We start from the raw sequence: 22,267 nt of genomic DNA on the forward strand, positions 1-22,267 counted from the left end.
TTTTTTTCTGGTACTTTAAGACATTGAAAAACTTATATGGAAATTTCTTATACTGTTGGAGCACCGGGTGGCAAAGTAGAGCTGGCACTTCAAAGAGGAAGAAATATAACTTCAAACTCAAAATCATCCAAAAATATTCAGCATTCAATGCAATAATTATGAAGTGGAACAACAAATCGGTTGAAAATCGTCAATTCTTGATTAAAACTAACCTGGAGGCAATATTGAAAGCATCTGTACAAAAAATGTCGTAAATTGATTTTAATCATATTTTCAGTGGCACAGTGACCTGTCACTATGGTATCCTGAATATGTACTTCATTTTTCGAGGTTTTGAGAACGATCGCAGGACAATTTTCCTATAAACATTGAGGTGTCCATACTGCCCCATGGGGGTGTCCACTTTGCCCCGCTAGCTTGATGGCGACTACCAAATATAAGCTTTTTTCAAACCTTTTTTTTTAAACAAAATATTTTTTTCCTGATTATGTAACCATGTTTAACAAATGCTCAAGAACTTTAAACAGCAGACTGCACATAAAAAACAGTATAATATTCATGTTTATACAGTCAAAATAGGCAAATTCCTTAGGGTGTCCATACTGCCCCGTGTCCCCCTATTTCTAGGCATAACAGGCCCACTTTAAATTTCGTAGCTAAATTTACTTTATTCCCATAATACAAACTCTTGACTCTAATAAACACGCTATTCTTTATACTATTGTGAAGATTTCAATTAAATTTACCACACACCTGGTCAATACGAGGCTTAAATGTGTTAAAATCTTTAAACGCGTTTTTCTCAATTGCATATTTTGGAACATGGGACAATTATGCGTATAACGGCAGAGCTGGTGATATTAAAAAAAATCATATCAGGGGAACACATTCTGTTATAATCTTGTTTCTTCCGTCTGGTCGGGTCGTTAGCAAAACGTTAATAGAAGCTTAATTTTATCACAGATAACAGATGTTTATGCGGTTTAAGTGAATTGATCAAAATTCAACTGTTGGCATCACAAATACAGAACAGCACAAAATGAGCTCCGTTCTATGCGATACATGGGATAGTTACGCTGAACGGCAACACTTACACACACGAAACATTGCTTTTCACACGGACACGAAAATAACAATAAAAAATATCATAATATTTATCTACGATTGATCGTTTATTCCGATTATTTCTCAATACAAGGAAATTCAATTTCACCAGTATCAGTAATAAGTACCCATCTGCAATGTTATGAAATAACGCTGATTATTTTTTGTCCCAATAAATCGTGTCTAGTATAAACAGTTGTCTAGAAATAAAACCAGTTTCATTGAAACATTAACACTGGAAAGTAGTAATCGCCGTTTGTGTTCGACCGGAACTATGGAAGAGCAGGAAGAAGATTTGGAAATGGGATTCGGCCTGTTTGATGATTATCCCGAAGTAAAACCATGCCGGAAACAAATTGACGCGTTCGAAGCTACGGGACAACGGAAATTGGATGACACCCCGATCAACATCTATGAACCGGTGAAGGGAGGAACTTATCTACACTGCGCTATCCGAAAAGGTGACCAATCACTGATTGATACATACGTGGCTGCTTATCAGACGGACTTCGATAAAATAAAGTGCTATTTGATAAAGAAGTACCAGTGGAACGCGGGAGATAAAATTTGGCTGAGGAAGCATAATTTGATTGCGGTAGGAGAAGAGCAATGCAGACGTTGTAAGGAGTTGGAGGTGAACTCTGGGAAGGATAATGACATGAAAAATGCTGTATTTGTCTGTTTGCAAACTCCAATCGATGGTGAAGAAGTGGCAATTATTCATGCAGATGAGCATAATCGACTTGTAGTTTGTAAAACAGTAAGAGAGCTGCTTCCAAATGGCATTCTATCGTGGAACTATACTGGCGCCAAGAAAGATCCATACCAAAGAGGTGAAACTTTTATAGAACTAGCAGCTTCACTTGGAAAAAATACCGTCGTCTCAAAGTTGTATGAATTCGGAGCAGCGCTTAGTCTACCGGATCACTGTCCTCTGTTGGCCGCATGTGCGAATCATCGTAAGGACACGATCCGTTGGCTGTTAACTGAACATTTCGACGACTTCGATTGCACACAAAGAAATTCCAATCAAATGAATGCATTCTTAGTCCTCATGCAAAGGAATCATACAGAGATCATTGATTTCGTAATGCAGAAAATGATAAACTATCGAATGAAGTATTATAATGAAGCTGAGTCGGAAGCATTTAAGAGGATATTCCATTACGAGAATCCAGAGCTTAGCAGCTTGTCAAGCCTGACTTATTTGCGAAATGGACCAATGCGAGGTAAAATAGCAGAGTACATCACACACTATAAGCTGGATTTATCATATCAATGGAAAGATGTAACCATTCTTGTCTGTTTGATGTGTAGAAATATTGCAGTAGACTACTGTTGGTCAGAAATTCGTAAAAACCCAAAACTTTTGGGATTGATAGCGTACAATGATACTACAGTACTTCACGAGCTCATTCGTATGGGTAAGATTGACAATTTGCCAGAAACTTACCGATTACACCCAGAAGTGAAGCAATTTTACGAGAACGATGGAGGAATCAACCTCCTAAGGGAGATGTTTTCCAGCGAACGGCTTGAATCACTGACGTTTATTTTGGAGAACCACAAGAAGTTTTTGCTGAACAATTTGGACAAGTTGAGGGAAAATGTGGTGTTTTGCAGTTATAACAATCTAGAGTTTTATTGGAAAAATGGGGATATACTGGCGGAACATTTTCCTATGCTGGCAGCGGAGATCAAAGAAGAGAAACAGAAAGATCCAGAAATCTATCCAGGCCATGGTGAGTTGTTTGATATTACGTGAAATTATGGACGTAGCCAGAGGTGGACAGGGCTACGGTGATGAATCTTGGAATTATTTTTTTTTTTTTTTGAATATTGTCTCCAGCTCGAGAATAAGAAATATTGCACACGACGTAAATTTCATGGTAAACAAAATATTCGAAGTAGTGGAGTAAATAAGATCAAAAATAACTTTTTACTGATTTCTTCTTCTTCTTGGCATGACGTCCTCATAAGGACAGAGCCTGCTTCTCAGCTTAGTGTTCAATGAGCAATTCCATAGTTATTTAACTGAGAGCTTTCTTCGTCATTGATACTCTATGCCCAAGGAAATCAAGGAAATTTCCATTACGAAAAGATCCTGGAATGACCGGGAATCGAACACAGACACGTTCAGCATGGCTTTGCTTTGTAGCCGCGAACTCTAAACACTCGGCCACCCAAACAAATATAGGTGATGTAAATAAGTATGAATTTGATAATTCTCCAGACGTATACTCCATGGTATACTGATTCAAAACATCGAATGATTGCTCAAAATTTAAAGTAGTTTTCAATTTCTCCCAAACTTAGTAGTACTTTTTTCTTTATCAATTTCAGATCTTCAAGTAGCATTCCATAATTTCGATTTGGAGTTCAACAAATCTTCGATCGTAGGGAAGGACAAAACTCTACCACTAAGTAGCATCAAAGGCATCAAAGGTCTTACTTTGCTCCATTTTGCCGTTGATAAGGACAACAGATCTTGGTTCATCGACTTGCTGAATGCTGGTTGTGACATTGACGCCAAGGATGACGAAGGAAATCTGCCGATCCATTACGTTCGAAGCCTAGATATGTTCAACCTTATTATCGAAAAACATCCCGAGGGACCATCCTTGGTGCATCGAACCAACTCCGAGGGGTACACAGTCCTGCATAAGGTTTGCTCTCTACGAATGGATCGAAATCTCTTGTGTTCTTTATTGGAAAGGGTCATTGAGTGCGGTGCAAATGTCAATCAGCTCACTGAAAAAGGCGAATCTACCGCATTTATGATTGGCAGTTGCACAGGTCTTGATATCCTTAGGAAACATAACGTTGATCTAGAAGTCGTTAACAACGAAGGGAACAACGCTCTGGACTGCCATTTGCGTCATAGAAATGTTTGCATGGGCAATGCACTGTTACCTTTGATGCACAAGCTGCCTTCATTCAAAAACCACGCCCATAAATACTTGGAATGTTTTTTGGCGTCCACTCGGGACTTCTTCAGTTGTGACTACCAGTCCTTCCTGGAAAGTAACCCTGAGACCACCAAGATCATATTTGATTCCCTGTACAAGTATTCGCCAGAGGAAGCTTCTCGTCTGTTTTGTAAAGCTTGTGGAAGTGCTCACATTTTCATCACAGAAAAATTTTTGGAGTTCGATTACGATCTGGACTACAATTACAAAGATGACTACGATTATACCCCGATCATTGGATTGTGCAGCTACATGGAACGTCCGAATGTACACTTGATGAGGAAGTTACTCGAGAAAGGTGTGGATTTAGATCATCGTAATCAATGGGGACGAAACGCACTGTTGGTGCTGATTAATGGATTCAGATCTGCTAGATGGTACGGGCATGATGTTGGATCTGTACAACTTTTGCTGGATCATGGAGCACAGATCAACAGTAGTGACGACGATGGAAACACGGCTTTGCATTATGCCTTTATGAATGAAGATTGGGAGTTGGTGGAGATGTTGGTTGAAAACGGTGCGGATTTGTCGGCAAAGAATAAGGAAGGAAAAATTCCTTTGGAAACGACTTCATTGATGTATCGGGAATTGTTCGGGTTTATGCAATAGAAAAGCTGTATCTGTGATAAAATGTATTTTTAGATATGTAAATATAAATCTTTTCATAGTTTCGAGAGAAATCATATATTTATCTAGCTATTACTTATATTTTATTTTGAAATAATGTTTTATGTTCAACATAACTAACATTTTATTTTTGATTTCAACTGTAATTGAGCAAATACTAGACAACAAACAAGCATGCACCAACGCACAGTGCATATTTCCGCAGAAAGATGCATTTAAAGCAGTATAATCAAACTTTGGACAAAACTGAATGCTATAGAGTTGTTTAAAAATACATCGACACGTTAATGCTTCCAGTGGACGATTTGCCCTTTGAAGCAAGCACCACGCTAGACAACGGACTAGTATGCAACGTCCAGTGGCACAGTCGAAATACATTCCTGAAGAAAAAATTTCCAGACTAAAGCGAAAATCGAACCCACACTCCTTGACTCAATGCGACTAAATGTTATATTCATACGCCACGGCTTTCGAAATAAATATTTATATACAGTCAACTCTCCACATCTTGATGTTCTATATCTAGATATCTCTCTCTTTGTCGATGATTTCTTCGGTCCCTTTATTCTGCATACATTTCCCCTATATCTCGATATCTTCCTTTCATATTCCGCAAGCCGCTTTTGGAGCTTAAAGATTATACTGACTATTTAAATACTGTACTCCCCGCATAATTGAGGATATATCGCAATTCCAGAATCGATCATCGTGATTGTAGAAAGAACTAGAAGAGTTTTGTAATTGGCCAGAAAAATTTTAGGAAAGTTTGTTTAAAAAATGGAAGAGAAATAAAATTTTTGGGTTGAAAATTTCAATCAAATTCAACATGAGTTACGTAAGAGTTAAAATGCATGCACCATCAGAATACGAATACAACAGGTTGTGTTTCACATGGAATGTGATGCGAACGTGAGGAAAAGATCTTCAGAAGGATATTCCTTAATGACAGACTATAGAAAACTGCGTCTAAATATTTTGTTCGGGTTCAGCGCTTTGAATTTTATAGTGTGACAGTTATGCGTTGGAATTCAATAATGGGATTAATGCACTTGGTTCGCTTTTCATGGAGTTTCCATAGTAAATTTATTGTAAGGGTTCTCTGAAACTATCCATAAAAATGAACTGTAGGATGGCAAACAATCAAAATGGACAAAAATCTCATAGGACAGTTATGCGTATAACAGCAGAAAAACTTTTTTTTTTATCTCGTTTATTTGGCAGGCTCAGGCGCCGTAGGGCATAACAGAGCCGAAATCTTTTCTTTTTTTTACATTATTTATTTTTCGAAATTTGAACTTATTTTAAAAACTATGTTAGTATGCGGAAGTTTTAAGGTTAGTGAATACATTTGTAACAGGAAAGGAAAGGATTTTTTGGGATTTCTTAAGCTATTTAGACTACTAAGCTGATGAAGCTTGAAGGGACAGGATGTCCAGATCTGTAATGAAACTAAACAGAAACGGTTTGTGGGAGACACGGCGTGAAGAGGACAATTTGAAAGGGAAAAAGAAAGACAGGGAACGAACACAATCAAACTCGGATATTGATACGCTTCAAAAACAGATAGATTGAATTCATATATTCTAAATCAAGGCCCGCCAACACTTCCCTGACAGGTTTCTGCTGTTTTCCTCGGATCCGGAGAGTTTCAGTCAGCTCAGATCTGACGCCACGATGCTCAACGCATCCCCACACAACATGTTCGATATCCTGGTAAGCCACGCCGCAAACACAGAGATTGCTTTCTGAGAGCCCAATACGGTGGGTATGCGCGCTTAACGAATAGTGATTGGACATAAGCCGACACATGACACGAATGAAATCACGGCTCATGCCCAACCCCTTAAACCATGGTTTTTTCGATACCTGTGGAAATATGGAATGCAGCCATTTACCCATTTCTCCGTCTCTCCATTTCTGTTGCCAGCTAATCAAGGTCTCCCGACGGGCCAATGCATAAAAATCATCGAAGGCGATTTGACGCTCGTAAACATCGCCTTCTATAGCGCCTACCTTAGCCAGAGAGTCCGCTTTCTCATTGCCCGGAATGGAGCAATGGGAAGGGACCCAAGCTAGGGTAATAGTGTAAGAGCGATTTGACAAAGCACTCAACGCTTGGTGTATTCTATTCAGGAAGTACGCTGAGTGCTTCACCGGCTTCATTGACCGAACAGCCTCCAGAGAGCTTTGACTGTCGGAAAAAATGAAGAAGTGCTCGGGTGGGAGAGAACTGATGTACTCTAAGGCGTAATGTATAGCTGCTAGCTCAGCAACATATACAGAACATGGCCTTTGAAGCATGAAGAAGGCGCTGTGAAAAACGTTGTAAACACCGAAACCAGTGATATCATCCATTTTTGACCCATCAGTGAAGAACTGTCGGTTCTCGCTGACATGCCCGAATTTACTTGCAAACATGGGAGGGATAAACTTTGAACGAAAGTGATCTGGTATACCATAGATATGTTGCTTCATGGCAGTGATGCCACATGCACAGATTTATCTGTAATTACACAGATGTTTTCCTGTTCTTGCCTACAGATATCTGTGATCACAGATCACAGAATTTTGGGATAAAAACGTTTTTTAAGATTTTAGGATATTTCACAAGTTTATGATACGGTTTTGGAAGATGTAAATCAGAATTGCCATTACTCTGTTTAGTTTTTCTCAAAAACTTCAAAATTTCAATATTTTAACCAATGATGCATTTGAACGCGTTCAGTTCGCGTTCCAGATCATTTTATTGAACGCAGCGATCAAGTATAGGCTTGAACATTGATCAGTTCAAAAATATGAACCCGTGCGAGCCAAGAATTGAACCCAATTAGTTTTGGCTGATTTACAACAAAAATCTATGTCAAAGTTATATTTTTGATATACATAATATCAAGGGCTGAATTTTTTTTTCTGTTCATGATAATTTACGCCGATTAATAAACTAATTTCCCATATGGGAGCTCCAATCATAATTGCGAACTGAACGGGCCGTTCTTGAGCAACGGCAGGCTCTTGCTCGTAAGTTCATTGACTACTGTGTTCAAGTGCAGATATGGCTCGGGATCCGTTCACTTTTGGCTCGCTTTCAGTTCAAAATGCATCACTGCTTTTAACGTACTTTTAGATGAATTAGTTCAAATAAAAAAATGTTGACATGCCGAAAACAGCTAAAACACGTTTGCAAAAATTCTTTCTGATCTAAAAAATAAAAATTTTGGATATTTTTGCGACACAGATTTTTACCAAGTTTTTTGGAGGTTGACTTAAGATAAAAAAGATTTTTCAGCCGAAAACACAGATAAGAATCGGGAAAAATGTGGCAACACTGCATCCACAACCAAATATTTTTGACATCCCTGAGGTTGCTCTTTGCTCTCTAACCTGAATCGCTTGAGCTACAATTTGCTAATAAGACAGTTTGTCCAAAGTATTAAAATGATTACTAATTTTGATGCAATATTCAGCATTATCCATTTCACCTTTGAAAGAAAGCGCGCATTCCAGCATTTTTTTTTTGCATTGTGCCAGGTTCATCGTCAATAAATAAATTATAACTTGAAAACCTCAAATTATAATTCTGTAAAAATTCCATGAAGTTTTTACGAGCTTAATTTTGGATCAATATGACACCAAAACACAGATAAAATATTGAAGAAATATATCAAGGAATTAATGAAGATTACCCAATGAAGAAACGTAAGAGTGTAGGATAAGATAGCGATGCAATAAACAGATATGAAAAATGTTAAATAATGTTTTAAAATACTTTTCCCGGTGAAAGAATCCTCAATCATTTTAAGTTAGAAGCCTCCATGCCATTACTCTGGGACGAAAACATTGAATTATATCTTTTATTCGTTTCCCTTCGTTGCTTAACTTTGCTTGCTTCTGATTGGTCGTACACAGTTAAAAATAATGAAGATTACACGTCATGTAAACTTCATTTATGCCATGTAAACACGAAATCATGTAAATTTAAGCCCGAAATAATGTAAAAATGTGTTATATGTCATGTAATCACTTAGGATCCTGCTGGATTACATGACATATAATTGAAGTTTACATGACATATCATGTAAATATCCATGATATTCCACGCTCCAATTATGTGCATTATATGTCTCAGAAATTTACACGTTTCGTTCGAACTGTGTAATAACTTGTTTTCTGATTGGTATTCGCTGCTTGTTTCTGATTGGTCGTTGTTCATCGGGACAACCTCTACCCGGCCCACCTGGAGAAGGGATCCATCACCATGGCGATTCTAACTACGAGAGCAGCAGCCGTAATTGCCCCAAACGAGCGGAGTTCCTGGCGATCCGCCAGCAAACACCAACCAAGAAGCGACGACAGCGCCTTCCACCCCACCGCTGACTGACAACTCCCCGCTACCAGGTGCCCAATCTGCCACCGCTTCCACCAAGGCATCCCACCAGTCGGCTTCCTCCGTTCAGCATCGCCTCGCGGCCGCCGCTTCTGCTCCACCGATGCAGAAACCACCCCCTCCTGGATGGGGGAATCCTGGACCAAGTGGCCTCAGCACTCCTCCCTGAAGGAGGAGACATTGCGATTACTCTGAGGAGCTTTTAGATGCAAGTCATCGAGGCCGTTGGTGTTCTGGTGGAAACCTCTATCGGGGCCCACTCAACTATCGATGTCTTCCTGACCAACATGGACGGCAACATCTCCCAGCCGGTCGTTCATCAGGACCTCAGCTCGGATCACTACCCGGTGGTGGCAGAAGTAAGTTCCCTGGTCAACCGGCATCGAGTCACCCGGCGCAACTACCCCCGTGTCGACTGGGGTCGATTTCAGCGGTGTGTCGACGCCAACATTAGATACCAGGCTCCTCTGGCGTTCATTGAAGGCATCGACCGGCAGCTGCAGAGCATCGAAGAAACCATCTCCGTGGCCCGAGAGCAGCACGCACCAGCATCTGGTCAGCAACACTCTTTCTATTGACCGAGTTACCAAAGATCTCATTCGTTTTCGCTACACCAAACGTAGGCAGTACCAATGCACTGGTCTGCCTACGTTAAAAAGCGAAGTCAATCGTTTATCCTAAATCAGCAAAGCCAGAATAGTGGACCTTAGGAAAGAAGATTTTTCCAAAAAGATCCGCTCTCTCCCAGATTGTGCTAGGTCATTCTGGAAGATGACCAAAATTCTTAAAACCAAACCCAGACCAATTCCACCGTTGATCCCACTAGACAACACCGGAAAACACTCTAAGGATCGCCTGATAACCCCTGCGGAGAAGGCTGCTGAGATAGGTCGGCATTTCGTCAGCTCACACAATCTAAAGCTAAACATTCCTAGCCTACACGAAGCTGCTGTCTCTGAACATGCAGCTGACCTACACCGATCTCCCAACGACTTCTCGGTGGAGTTGGAGATCTTCTTATTCTTCTTGGCATTAACGTCCTCACTGGGACAGTGCTGGGCGCGAACGCTTACCGTACGGCTAGCGATGCGGTTAGATGGATCATTAAAATTACCAAAACGGCCGCTATGGAAAGCATAGGTAGCGCTACCGTAGCCTTGTGTGTTTGACAGAACAGCAATGCAGTCACAATGTTAAAACCCGTATACAGTGTCGCCTTTGTTTTGATGCGGTGAGCACTGGCAAAACTACCTTTAATGATCCATTGAGGTGGAACAAATCGCTAATAAAAGCGTTCATCATAGCTCAATCATGGTTGAAATAGTAAATTTAAAAACTTGTTCATGTTCCTCATTACTGCAACGCTTGTATCAGTGTAGGGAAACGGTTTATTTCTGTCCGTCTCGGGTTCTAGCAAATGCTAGGAACTGTGATATATTAAGAGTGGTAGATAGAAGCAAATGAAAGATACAACTACAAAGTACGAGGAAAGGGACGGGCCAGGGATTGAACCCATGACCTTTTGCTTACGAAGCAGATGCGGTAGCCATTAGACCCCCAGCCCCGTCCGTGCACCAACTGACTCGAATAATCAACATTCTCAGGCGGAACAAATCTGTCTCCCGAGACTCCAAATGACCCAGAATAAATTTCCTCGGATGATCCTCGACAGTCCTCCGAGAATAAAAACAACTGGGGCCCACCATCTCTCCGAGATAAAAAAAACTCGATGAGCGCTTTGGTGACTCGATCGATAGGTACAGGGCTCCGCAGCTCGTTGAACACAGCTATTGTTAACGTATACCTCGATATCATCGTTTTTCACGGTACAATTTTCTTGTGAATTTCGATAAAATAATTCACGGTGACTTCGACAAACGGAAAATATAGTTATCTCGCATTAGTTGCATCAATTGCAAATCCATAAGAGTTGGATTGAGCGTTAAAATAACAATTTTGCTTCACGGACGCGCGCGTCGGAAAAAAGCATCGCTATTGTATTAAAGGCAACCGAGACTGTGTATGTGAATATCGTACCCGAGCTGAAATTGATTCCAAAATTGAACACAAATTGTTTACAAAATCGTGATTATCGCCTTCACTGATCTCTCTTGGGGTAGACAACAGGTGACTGTTGTCCAACTTGAAGTGTCCCATTTCCATATGGGAACTGAATTACCGAACAGATCAGTGCGGGAGGAGTAAAAATGCCCTGGAACAGCGGGGGTGACCCTGCCGGGGCTGCAGGGCCCCGTTTACCAGAATACATGGACCGCAGAAATGAATTCGGACGACTTTTTGTTCTGCAGATGACCGGAAAAGAAGTGAATGGTGGAAAGTTTCTTCCATTACCCGAAGACCATTGGTTGATCGGAACATCAATCGAGCAGGCGGTAGGCCAGATCGAATCAGCATATACCGAGAACCAGGGATCTCGCTACGTTTTACAAGTGCGTAATCCTACTCAAGTAGAAAAGTTGTTGTCACTGACGAGTCTGATGGATGGAACAAAAATATCGATCCGATACCACCCGTTGCTGAACCGTTGCAAATGTGTGATCTCAACATTCGACTTGATTAAGTACGAAGAATCAGTATTGAAGGAGAAGCTCGAAGCCCAAGGTGTGAAAGAGGTCAAACGGATAACTAGGAAACAAGACGGTAACATTGTCAATACTCCAGCAATAATATTGACGTTCGGCACAACTACATATCCCGCACACGTGAAAGTAGGACTACTTCGTTTTCCTACGCGCCCTTTTTACCCAAATCCGACACAGTGCTACGGATGCTACCAGTACGGCCACGTAGGCAGACGGTGCCCAGGGCCCAAGAGATGCAACAACTGTAGTGACGAGCACGACACATCGGAAGGAACAGAGTGTGTTAAGCCTGCGCATTGCTGCAACTGCAAGGGAGAGCATCGACCTAGCAGCAGAAAGTGTCCAGTATATCGAAAGGAATGCGACGTGATTCGTCTGAAGGTCAGTCACAACTTAAGTTACGCTGAAGCTAGAAAAAGATTAGAAAATGGTTCAGGTAGCTACGCAAAAGTAACAGCACAATCTCTCATCGATAATACCAAATTGGAGGCGCTGAAAGAATCGGATAAGAAAAAGGACGAAGAAATTGCCAAATTAGTGGAGTGCCTGAAACAAAAAAGCCTCGAAGTAGACCAACTAACAGCCAAACTTACCAAAATGGAATCGTATGTCTCAAGTGCTATCTCTCAACAGACGAAGCCACAAACGGTTGCCCGGCAACAAAACACTGCTCCAAAGCAGGAAAATGTACCCAACTGCTCCGCAATCAATAACAGCCAATCGAATAAACGGAAAAATAATAAAAAAGCTGCATTGATTGCTCCAACAAATGATAAACGAAATCCTAATGAAATGAGCCCGCCTCCGAAAAGAACGATTCCCAGTTTCTCACCAATAAGAACCGATGATGAAGACAACACGATGACGATGCAAGAGGAAACGCTTGAGATATTGGATGATGAAGTCGTTGAATCTAGTCAACTTTTCATCCAACGTATTTATGGAAATCAACACAACCAACAATCTTAACGAAAGTAGTCCAACCTTCATCACCGAAACCTACCAAGACATCTCGACCAGCAATGACATCGACCACTACAGGTTTGGTGGTGACGAAAGTGCAGTACTCCCACACAGTTCGAACGAAACGTGTAAATTTCTGAGACATATAATGCACATAATTGGAGCGTGGAATATCATGGATATTTACATGATATGTCATGTAAACTTCAATTATATGTCATGTAATCTAGCAGGATTCTGAGTGATTACATGACATATAACACATTTTTACATGATTTCAAACTGAAATTTACATGACGTCATGTTTACATCGCATAAATGAAGTTTACATGACGTGTAATCTTCATTATTTTTAACTGTGCACCACTCCCGAAGGAGGGAGCGCAACTGGATGGAGGATTTGTCCGGGACGCCATACCCCAACCCGTAGACAATGAATCCCCCAGTGCGGCCTGTCAAACCCGACCCAACACCAATTACTATGACTGTCCCGAAAATTTTATCAACATCGAGCGTAAGACAAGCACCAGTTTCCTGAACCCCGTTCCTAGATCATTCATCCTGCAACCACCAATCATCAGCAACAGCGATTCCATGGGTTTGTACAACCCTAGGCCTTACCCCACACCGAAACTGACCAAGATAGTTCCAGTTAATCCGGTGGCTGTAGGTGTGGGGGGCCTGTACCCCCAGGCAAGTACAACACACAACATACGTAGAACTAGCGACGCAGTTTTGTCAAAATTTTCAGCGACGCGATGCGATAGATGGATAGGAAACGGCAGCGATCCCCGCCGTCCTGAAGGTCACAAAAAGCAACCAGCATCACCTCAACCAGAATTATTCTCCACATCTCCAGCTCCAGTATCGCCCTGTCTCCATCACAATAGCCAGATAGATGGCTCATCGTCGATTGGAAGTAGAAATAACAACAACCAACGCAGTATTCATCACTCCAGCGACCCGCCTTGTGTCCCTAATAGTGAGATGCATACTCAAAACCCAACGATTCTCTCCACAGGGCAAAGGAACAACCTCAACAGTAATCGATGTGCTGCAATCCAATGGAATGTGAACGGTCTCCAAGAACGCTACGCAGAGTTACAGCTTATTGTCTCGAAATACTTTCCCATCGTGATAGCAGTACAAGAAACTCGCCTTTCGCGCTTAGATTTAATGAAAAATTTCCACCATGCCGAATACGTATGGTCAATCCGACCAGGGCCAAATTCAAACTCTCAAAACGGCGTAGGTTTAGCCATACATAAGTCGTCATCTTGCAAGTTCTTGAAGCTAAACACGCCTCTTCAGGTAGTTGCTGCCCAAGTCAACCATCCGATTAGCGTAACGTACGTATCTGTGTATATTCAGTGCCACACCTGTCCGCGAGAGCTGGCAGAGGAATTAGACGCCTTGATCAATCAATTGCCTCGTCCTTTCATGCTTCTTGGCGATTTTAATGCACACAACCAACTATGGGGTAGCAACAAGTGTGACGCAAAGGGGAAGGTAATTGAAGATTTCGTCACCGAACATAATCTTGTGATACTAAATAATGGAGAGCACACCAGACTAGATCCAAGAACCGGAACAACCTCAGCGATTGATCTCACAATTATATCTCATGATCTTGCATCTAAGCTTCTTTGGAAAGCAGAACCAGATACTCATACTAGCGACCATTTTCCAATTGTGATCAGCTTGCCTCTCGAAAAACCGAAATTTCACCGACGTAGACGATGGATGCACGATCAAGCTAACTGGGACGAATTTGAGGCTATACTACTAGAGCGCATTCCTAGAGAACATGATCCATCCATAGAACAGCTTAGTGAACATATCATCTATGCAGCCGAGAATACCATTCCAAGAACATCGGGTAAGATCGGAAACAAAAGAATGCCATGGTGGAACAGTGATGTGCATAAAGCTATCAAAAATAGGCGGAAAAAGTTGCGAAATCTTAAGCGAATTGCCGACGATGACCCACGTAGAGAACAAGCATTGAAAGAATTTCAACACGCCCGCAACGAGTCAAGACATATCGTCCGTATAGCAAAGAAAACATCCTGGGATGATTTTGTATCTAGCTTCAACTCTCAAACCCCGTCCAGTGAACTGTGGAGGAAAGTAAACGCATTCAGTGGGAAACGTTACCATCCAAATCAAGTGTTAGTTGTTAACGGTTCTGCCATCGAAGAACCGTCACTAATAGCAGAGCATCTAGCAGACCATTTTGAAAACATATCAGCAGCAACGATGCCAAATGAAACAATTGGACCTATAGATGAAATCCCATTCCATGATGGAACGAGCGACACTTTGAATCAAGATTTCACAATCGAAGAACTTTTCTGGGCATTAGACAAAGGAGGCAACACTTCTGTAGGTCCCGATAATATAAGCTACGCTATGCTACGCCATCTACCGTATCGGATAAAGCTCACGCTACTGGAAGGATTTAACCGGATCTGGAGCACTGGAACTATACCACTATCCTGGAAAGAAGGACTCATCGTACCCTTGCCGAAACCTGGAAAAGATCCAAAACAGATAGGAAATCAGCGTCCAATAACACTCTTGAGCTGTTTAGGCAAAACCATGGAGCGAATGGTCAACAGAAGGCTTGTACAGTATATAGAAGACAATCGGCTATTGAACAACAACCAATTCGCGTTTCGCAGTGGCCGAGGAGTAGATACATACCTAGTTACATTCGAACGAGAAATCCGTCCACCCTTCGACGGCGGTGAACACAGCGAGATTCTCACAATAGATCTTGAGAAGGCATACGATAGGGCCAACAGAGGAAAAATTGTGTCGAAGCTAGTCAACTGGGGCATTAGAGGCAAAACTTTGCTGTTTGTTAAGAACTTCCTTACAGAGCGAAATTTCCGCGTCATTGTTGGAGATTCGCTTTCCACGCTTAAGACACAGAAGACTGGAGTACCTCAGGGGTCAATTCTATCAGTAACCTTGTTTATGACTCTTATGGAATCAGTTTTTGAACACATACCAAGAGGAGTTAAAATTTACGTCTATGCTGACGACGTTCTCATTCTTGCATTCGATAAGGATGCAAAAAAGACTCGTGAGAAACTTCAAAAAACCGCAACAATGCTAGGAATTTGGGCCAACACAACCCAAATGACTATATCTCCAGAAAAATCCAGTTACATGCATATATGTCGGAAACGGATACACCCTGAATTGCCTGCAATAAAGATAAATCAACAAGAAATCCCAGAATTGCAATGCACGCGAATACTTGGAGTGCAGGTTGACAAGCGTCTCAATTTTAAAAGGCACACTGCGGAAATTAGAAAGTCTACGCAAAATATTGTTAACTTTATAAAGACGGTTGGCAATCGAATGAATGGTGGGACAAGAGAAATACTACTGCGAATAACTAAAGCAGTTCTACTCCCAAAAATGTTATTTGGAATAAGTCTCACGAGTTCTGGTAGCTGCACCAACCTTAAAAGTCTTCAACCTCTGTACAACGCTGCCATCCGCAACGCATCAGGAGTTTTCCGCTCTAGTCCAATAGAGTCTATTATGGTAGAATCTGGACAACTGCCGTTCAATCATGTGGTCGTTAACACAATGATAAGTAAAGCAATTCGACTTTTGGAAAAGGCTAACATCTTATTCCAGAACCGTACTTCAGTCACACAAGAAAATGGAGATAGCTTCCCATCAACTCAGAGAGCAATGGCTATGTTCAGAAACCTAACTGGAAAATCACTACCCTCTTTATCATACCAGACGCGACTGAGAAACAGATCTTGGAACGAACCAAAAATAACAATAGACTGGTCAATCAAAAAGGATTTCAAAGTGGGAGATCCGCCCGTTAAAGCAAGGCAATTGTTTTCAAACCTACTTCACACCAAATATGTTTTGTTTGAACACATTTTTACGGATGGTTCAGTTAATGCTGACTCCGTAGGATTAGGTATCTACAATGAAGCCACATCCATTAGCAAGAAACTTCCGCAGGAGTGCTCAATTTTTTCAGCTGAAGCAATGGCCATTCTGTTTGCTCTGCGTAATATAGTTGTTAACACAACTCCTTGCGTAATTTTCAGCGACTCTGCCAGCGTACTACAAGCAATAGAAAAAGGGCAGTCCAACCATGCCTGGATACAGGACATCGAAGAAAAACTAAAAGATAAATCTGTAACCCTATGCTGGATTCCGGGTCATGTGGGCATTGTTGGTAACGAGCTAGCAGACCGTTTAGCCAAAGGAGTGACCAATACTGAGGAGTTATCCTGTAACGTTCCCGGTAATGATGCAGTGCGTTGCTGTAAACAAATATTAAGAGACCAATGGGAAAATCAATGGCGAAATAGTTCCACATTCCTGAGAATTGTGAAGCCAACTACATCAGCCTGGCCTGATCGATACTCACCAACAGAAAGAAGGGCACTTAGTCGGCTCCGAATAGGACATACCCGCATTACACATGAACATCTTTTTAGCAGAAGTAGCAATATGTGTGAAACTTGTGGTGAACAGTTAACTGTTTCACATATACTCATAGATTGTAGAGCATATGAAAATCAGAGAAGAGATTGTGAATTAGCAAATACAATAGGGGAAATTTTAAGCTACAATGAACAAGAAGAGAAGAAAGTACTGAAATTTATTAAAAATACGGAACTAATTAAGAAAATTTAAAATTGTACACCATAAAATCTAAGAATAAATAAAGTTTCCTTTTGTTGGGCGAATGACCATTATGGTTAAAACCCAGTAAAAAAAAAAAAAAAAAAAAAAAAAAAAAAAAAAAAAAAAAAAAAAAAAAAAAGGGTACAGGGCTCGTTGGCAACAATCTGACCAGCACGTCATCCGGGACCTCGTTCCCCTTAGGTTATCAACTTTTTACTCTAAATATTAGTTAGGTTATCAAATTTTAATTTTTAAAATAACCAGAGCCCATAAGGCCAAGCAATACTAGGGTAAAACCACAAAACTCAACCTGTCCAAAAAACAATTATTGCAATCAAAGCTGAAGGACCCCTCGGTAAAATAATTGTAATGAAAAATAATTCAAATGAAAATATATATGAGTTTAATAGAAAAAAATCAGTCAAGCTCATTCATCAGTGTAACGTTGTGAGTGACACATCTCAGCAGCAGCAGCAGCAGTAGCTGCGAACAGGAGAAAGCGGATAGCAGCAGCGGAGCGGCGAAAAGTGAGCTGAGCCCGCACAGTGACACAGTGTTGGAGCATGGTGGCGGCAATTCAGTAGAAAAGCGATACAATGAGGATCAGTGATACAGTGAGTTTTGCAGCAACGCCGCAGAGCCTGTTATTAGAAAAAATATTCAACAGTACGTAAATCATCAGTCCTTTTCAGAACTTCTGGTCATTTAGTCCGATGTTCAAGAAATCAGTTTGCAAAGCAACAGCCCTTTTTGCCAACAGGGCTACAATTTATTAAGAAAAAAACATCCTAAAAAGCCCTTTTTCAGGGCCACTAGTCATATCGGATAATTTTCACGGCGATCAAGCGGAAGCAGCAGTAGCAGGTACTGAAAAAGGAGCCTATCCACCATGTCCGGTTACGACAAGGAGTTCTTTGACAATTCAAGACTAACAATTCAAAAGGCCTCATCTGCAAAAAGTAAACAATGAGAAACACGCAATCTTGTTTTGTCAAACAATAAATATAATTTATATTTTGAATTTATGCATTGCATGTTATTTTATCGTCCAGAAAGTCGCTGAACAAACTGATTTATAGCAATGAATATTCATTACTGTCATTTTAGCAAAAAATCCTGATAAAAAAACGAGTCAAAGGAAATGAGGCTTTTATTTCACCAAAAGGTATTGAGCCCTTCTGATTTGTGCCCATAAACGCCGGCCGACGCTGATGAGGCCAGTGAGTTGACGCCTTTGTTAACTCTAACATGTGTTGAGGCCTTCTAGTTGTGGCTTATTTTTTATCATCTTGAGATGTGGCCTTTTGAAAATCTTCCAAAATTGATGATGAAAGAAGAAAATTGAAGTGTAGAAGAGAGTTAAGTGGTGAAGTAAGGTACAAGGAAATCTTTACAGCAGAAAAAGATTCGTGCGGTCGATTACATATGTAATTTATTAATTCCCTCGTCATTCATGGACATAGGGTATGTGCTACGTGAGTTTGTCGTCAAGAAAATGTTTGGAAATATTGAGTGCTTCGTGAAGCCCAAGCAGGACAGTTCAGTTTTGCGTCGTCCGAAAAATTTGGCTCACGGTTTCGCGCATGTTTTCGTCGCCGGAGATTTTTTTTTTTTTTTCCTGTTTTCAAGCGTCTTGCTGGGTAGTGCTTCGTGAAGCCCAAGCAGGACAGTTCAGTTTTGCGTCGTCCGATAAATTTGGCTCACGGTTTCGCGCATGTTTTCGTCGCCGATTTTTTTTTTCCTGTTTTCAAGCGTCTTGCTGGGTAGTGCTTCGTGAAGCCCAAGCAGGACAGTTCAGTTTTGCGTCGTCCGATAAATTTGGCTCACGGTTTCGCGCATGTTTTCGTCGCCGGAGATTTTTTTTTCCTGTTTTCAAGCGTCTTGCTGGGTAGTGCTTCGTGTAGCCCAAGCAGGACAGTTCGGTTTTGCGTCGTCCGATAGATTTGGCTCACGGTTTCGCGCATGTTTTCGTCGCCGGAGATTTTTTTTTTTTCCTGTTTTCAAGCGTCTTGCTGGGTAGTGCTTCGTGAAGCCCAAGCAGGACAGTTCGGTTTTGCGTCGTCCGATAAATTTGGCTCACGGTTTCGCGCATGTTTTCGTCGCCGGAGATTTTTTTTCCTGTTTTCAAGCGTCTTGCTGGGTAGTGTCGCCGGAGATTTTTTTTTTTCCCTGTTTTCAAGCGTCTTGCTGGGTAGTGCTTCGTGAAGCCCAAGCAGGACAGTTCAGTTTTGCGTCGTCCGATAAATTTGGCTCACGGTTTCGCGCATGTTTTCGTCGCCGGAGATTTTTTTTTCCTGTTTTCAAGCGTCTTGCTGGGTAGTGCTTCGTGAAGCCCAAGCAGGACAGTTCGGTTTTGCGTCGTCCGATAGATTTGGCTCACGGTTTCGCGCATGTTTTCGTCGCCGGAGATTTTTTTTTTTCCTGTTTTCAAGCGTCTTGCTGGGTAGTGCTTCGTGTAGCCCAAGCAGGACAGTTCAGTTTTGCGTCGTCCGAAAAATTTGGCTCACGGTTTCGCGCATGTTTTCGTCGCCGGAGATTTTTTTTCCTGTTTTCAAGCGTCTTGCTGGGTAGTGCTTCGTGAAGCCCAAGCAGGACAGTTCGGTTTTGCGTCGTCCGATAGATTTGGCTCACGGTTTCGCGCATGTTTTCGTCGCCGGATTTTTTTTTTTTTTCCTGTTTCCAAGCGTCCTGCTGGGTAGTGCTTCGTGAAGCCCAAGCAGGACAGTTCGGTTTTGCGTCGTCCAATAGATTTGGCTCACGGTTTCGCGCGTGTTTTCGGCTCCTAAGATTTTTTTTTTCTGTTTTGGAGCGTCTTGCTGGGTAGGTATTTGGAAGGCACAAGCAAGACGGTTTGTTTTCGGGACGCCAAGAAGTTTTGCTGTCAGTATCAGTTTTGTGTTCAGTCGAGGATGGATTACCAACTGGTGAGTTCGTTTCATTCTTGTGATAACACATATTTTCTTGAAAGCGTAACTTTTAAGTAATTTTAAAACAAACTTTGTATGGTTCGTCACTATAAGTGTCGGCATTATGTTTTTTTCTTATACAATTTCAATATACATATATTTGTCTCTTTTATACGTTATTAAAAATTATCTTTTGAATTGTTCGACATTGTGAATGTTGACGTATTTTTTAAAACTTGTACCATATCGAGACAAAATGCACAGTAATACTCATATATAATTTTCAAACAAACTATGTATAGTTCGTCACTACAAGTGTCGGCATTATTCCTGTTTCATATAATTTAAAATATATACATGTAATTTTCAGTTTTCGTCATTAATAAAAACATCTTTTGAATAGAGTAGTGTTTGATCCTTCGACCTTGACACTTGCTCCTGCTGGGGCGGGTGATGAGGGCAGGATCAAACATGTCGCGCGTCGGTAGTGAAGCGGTGAAAAAGTGATCGGTTCGTAAGTAGTGTTTGATCCTTCGACCTTGACGCTTGCTCCTGCGGGGGCGGGCGGTGGGGGCAGGATCAAACTTGTCGCGCGTCGTTCGCTCAGAGAAATGAAAAAGCGCCGCGGATCGCTAGTAGTGTTTGATCTATTGATCGCGTCGCTTGCTCTTGCGTGGGCGAGTGACGAACACTTGTTCGGCGTTTAATGCGATTATCGAATTATTTCGCGAATCCGGTTAGGCGTGATTATATCATGGCTCGCATCACCAAACATTGGTGACTCCCAGATCTTTACCTTATCCCACTAACCCAATATCCTCTCCATGACAACCGTGGAGATGCAGAGGTGATCTCGGTCTCTAGTAACAACGGAAGTCACACTAACATTCCTTCCATTCCCCGATGACCGTAAGGACGTGGCCGGCGCCGTTATTGACTTTTAAATTTGAGCTCTCGATTTGTGCACATTGAAGAATGGTAAGCTAATCCCAAGCCCCATTTATTAATTCTCTGTGCAACTTCGATTGTTCTGGTCAATCACGGAGTAGCAACTACGAATTGTACGGTCATCTATGCTTATGCTTATGCTTAAGAAAATGTTTGGAAATATTGATTCAATTGAAATAATATTGCAATTGAACGTTATTTTTCATGCAATTGTAACCAAGTCGTGTTTTTGTTGATAATTAGTGAAGTGCAGACAGGCTGACGCAGGTATTATTACCCAGACAACCAGAAGTCGCAAAAAAGTGCACGTAATAACTCGCTTACTCATGCAAATCACGTCAAACCCGCAAAACACGGTGGATAAATTCGTCAGACTGATGAGTTTCATCGCATAAAACGCTTCTTTTCTGAGTTCATTTGTACATTTTGTTTCGTCTCGTACACTCGTACAAAGTAAGTCGAATCATTTCGTAGCAGCTGTCAAATGAACATTTGTTATCATACACTGAGGCAAAAATCTCGCATGATTTTCATAAGATCACACTAATGAACGCGTTTTTGATTATTTTTTTGTTGATTCATAAGACACTTGTGTATTTCATTCGACGAGATTGAGATTCATAAGACAAGTGTAATTTTTTCATAACAATCAATTGTCAATGTCATAAGAACGCTTATGAATCCCATTGCTCATCATTGCGAAAAACCACGTGAGGCAAATTTTCTCATTTCACTATCAGAAATTCAATATGGCTTCCGAAATGGACGTGTTTGCTGATTTGTCGCTGGCTGACTCCGTTTCTAATGGTAAATATTTTCTATTTATCATCAATTCCGCTGTAACTAACACTTTCTTTCGAACAGATTAAGGAATTGGATTCAAACAATAAGATTTGTGAATGAAAATTCAAAACAATTTGTATGACGCGTAAGAAATCACAAACCCCCCCTCATCCACTAATCCGCCCCTAACGTAAAGCTGCAACAATTCAGGCGTTCTTCACAACTTTTCTCAATAATGTTTCGCTGCTATGATATACTTCCTTGCGTTCAAAATAGATTAGCCAACTAGAGAAAATCGAA

At 41.2% G+C, this 22,267-nt stretch overlaps 1 protein-coding gene across 1 annotated transcript; it reads left to right on the forward strand.

Moving 5' to 3' along the window:
- Positions 1-1,198: 1,198 nt before the first annotated feature.
- On the forward strand, positions 1,199-4,905 carry LOC5578870. The gene is made up of 2 exons (XM_001664031.2): positions 1,199-2,846; positions 3,448-4,905. The coding sequence occupies exons 1-2, from the start codon at positions 1,379-1,381 to the stop codon at positions 4,683-4,685; spliced, it is 2,706 nt and encodes a 901-aa protein (XP_001664081.2). The 5' UTR covers positions 1,199-1,378; the 3' UTR covers positions 4,686-4,905.
- The last annotated feature ends 17,362 nt before the right edge of the window (positions 4,906-22,267 follow it).

Source organism: Aedes aegypti, chromosome 2 (genome assembly GCF_002204515.2).
Source record: "Aedes aegypti strain LVP_AGWG chromosome 2, AaegL5.0 Primary Assembly, whole genome shotgun sequence".
Taxonomy (NCBI): Eukaryota; Metazoa; Arthropoda; class Insecta; order Diptera; family Culicidae; genus Aedes; species Aedes aegypti.

Coding starts and splice junctions, on each gene's coding strand:
- LOC5578870 (XM_001664031.2), top strand. CDS start 1,379: ATGGAAGAGCAGGAAGAAGATTTGGAAATGGGATTCGGCCTGTTTGAT. Junction 2,847..3,447: donor AGAAATCTATCCAGGCCATG/GTGAGTTGTTTG, acceptor TATCAATTTCAG/ATCTTCAAGTAGCATTCCAT.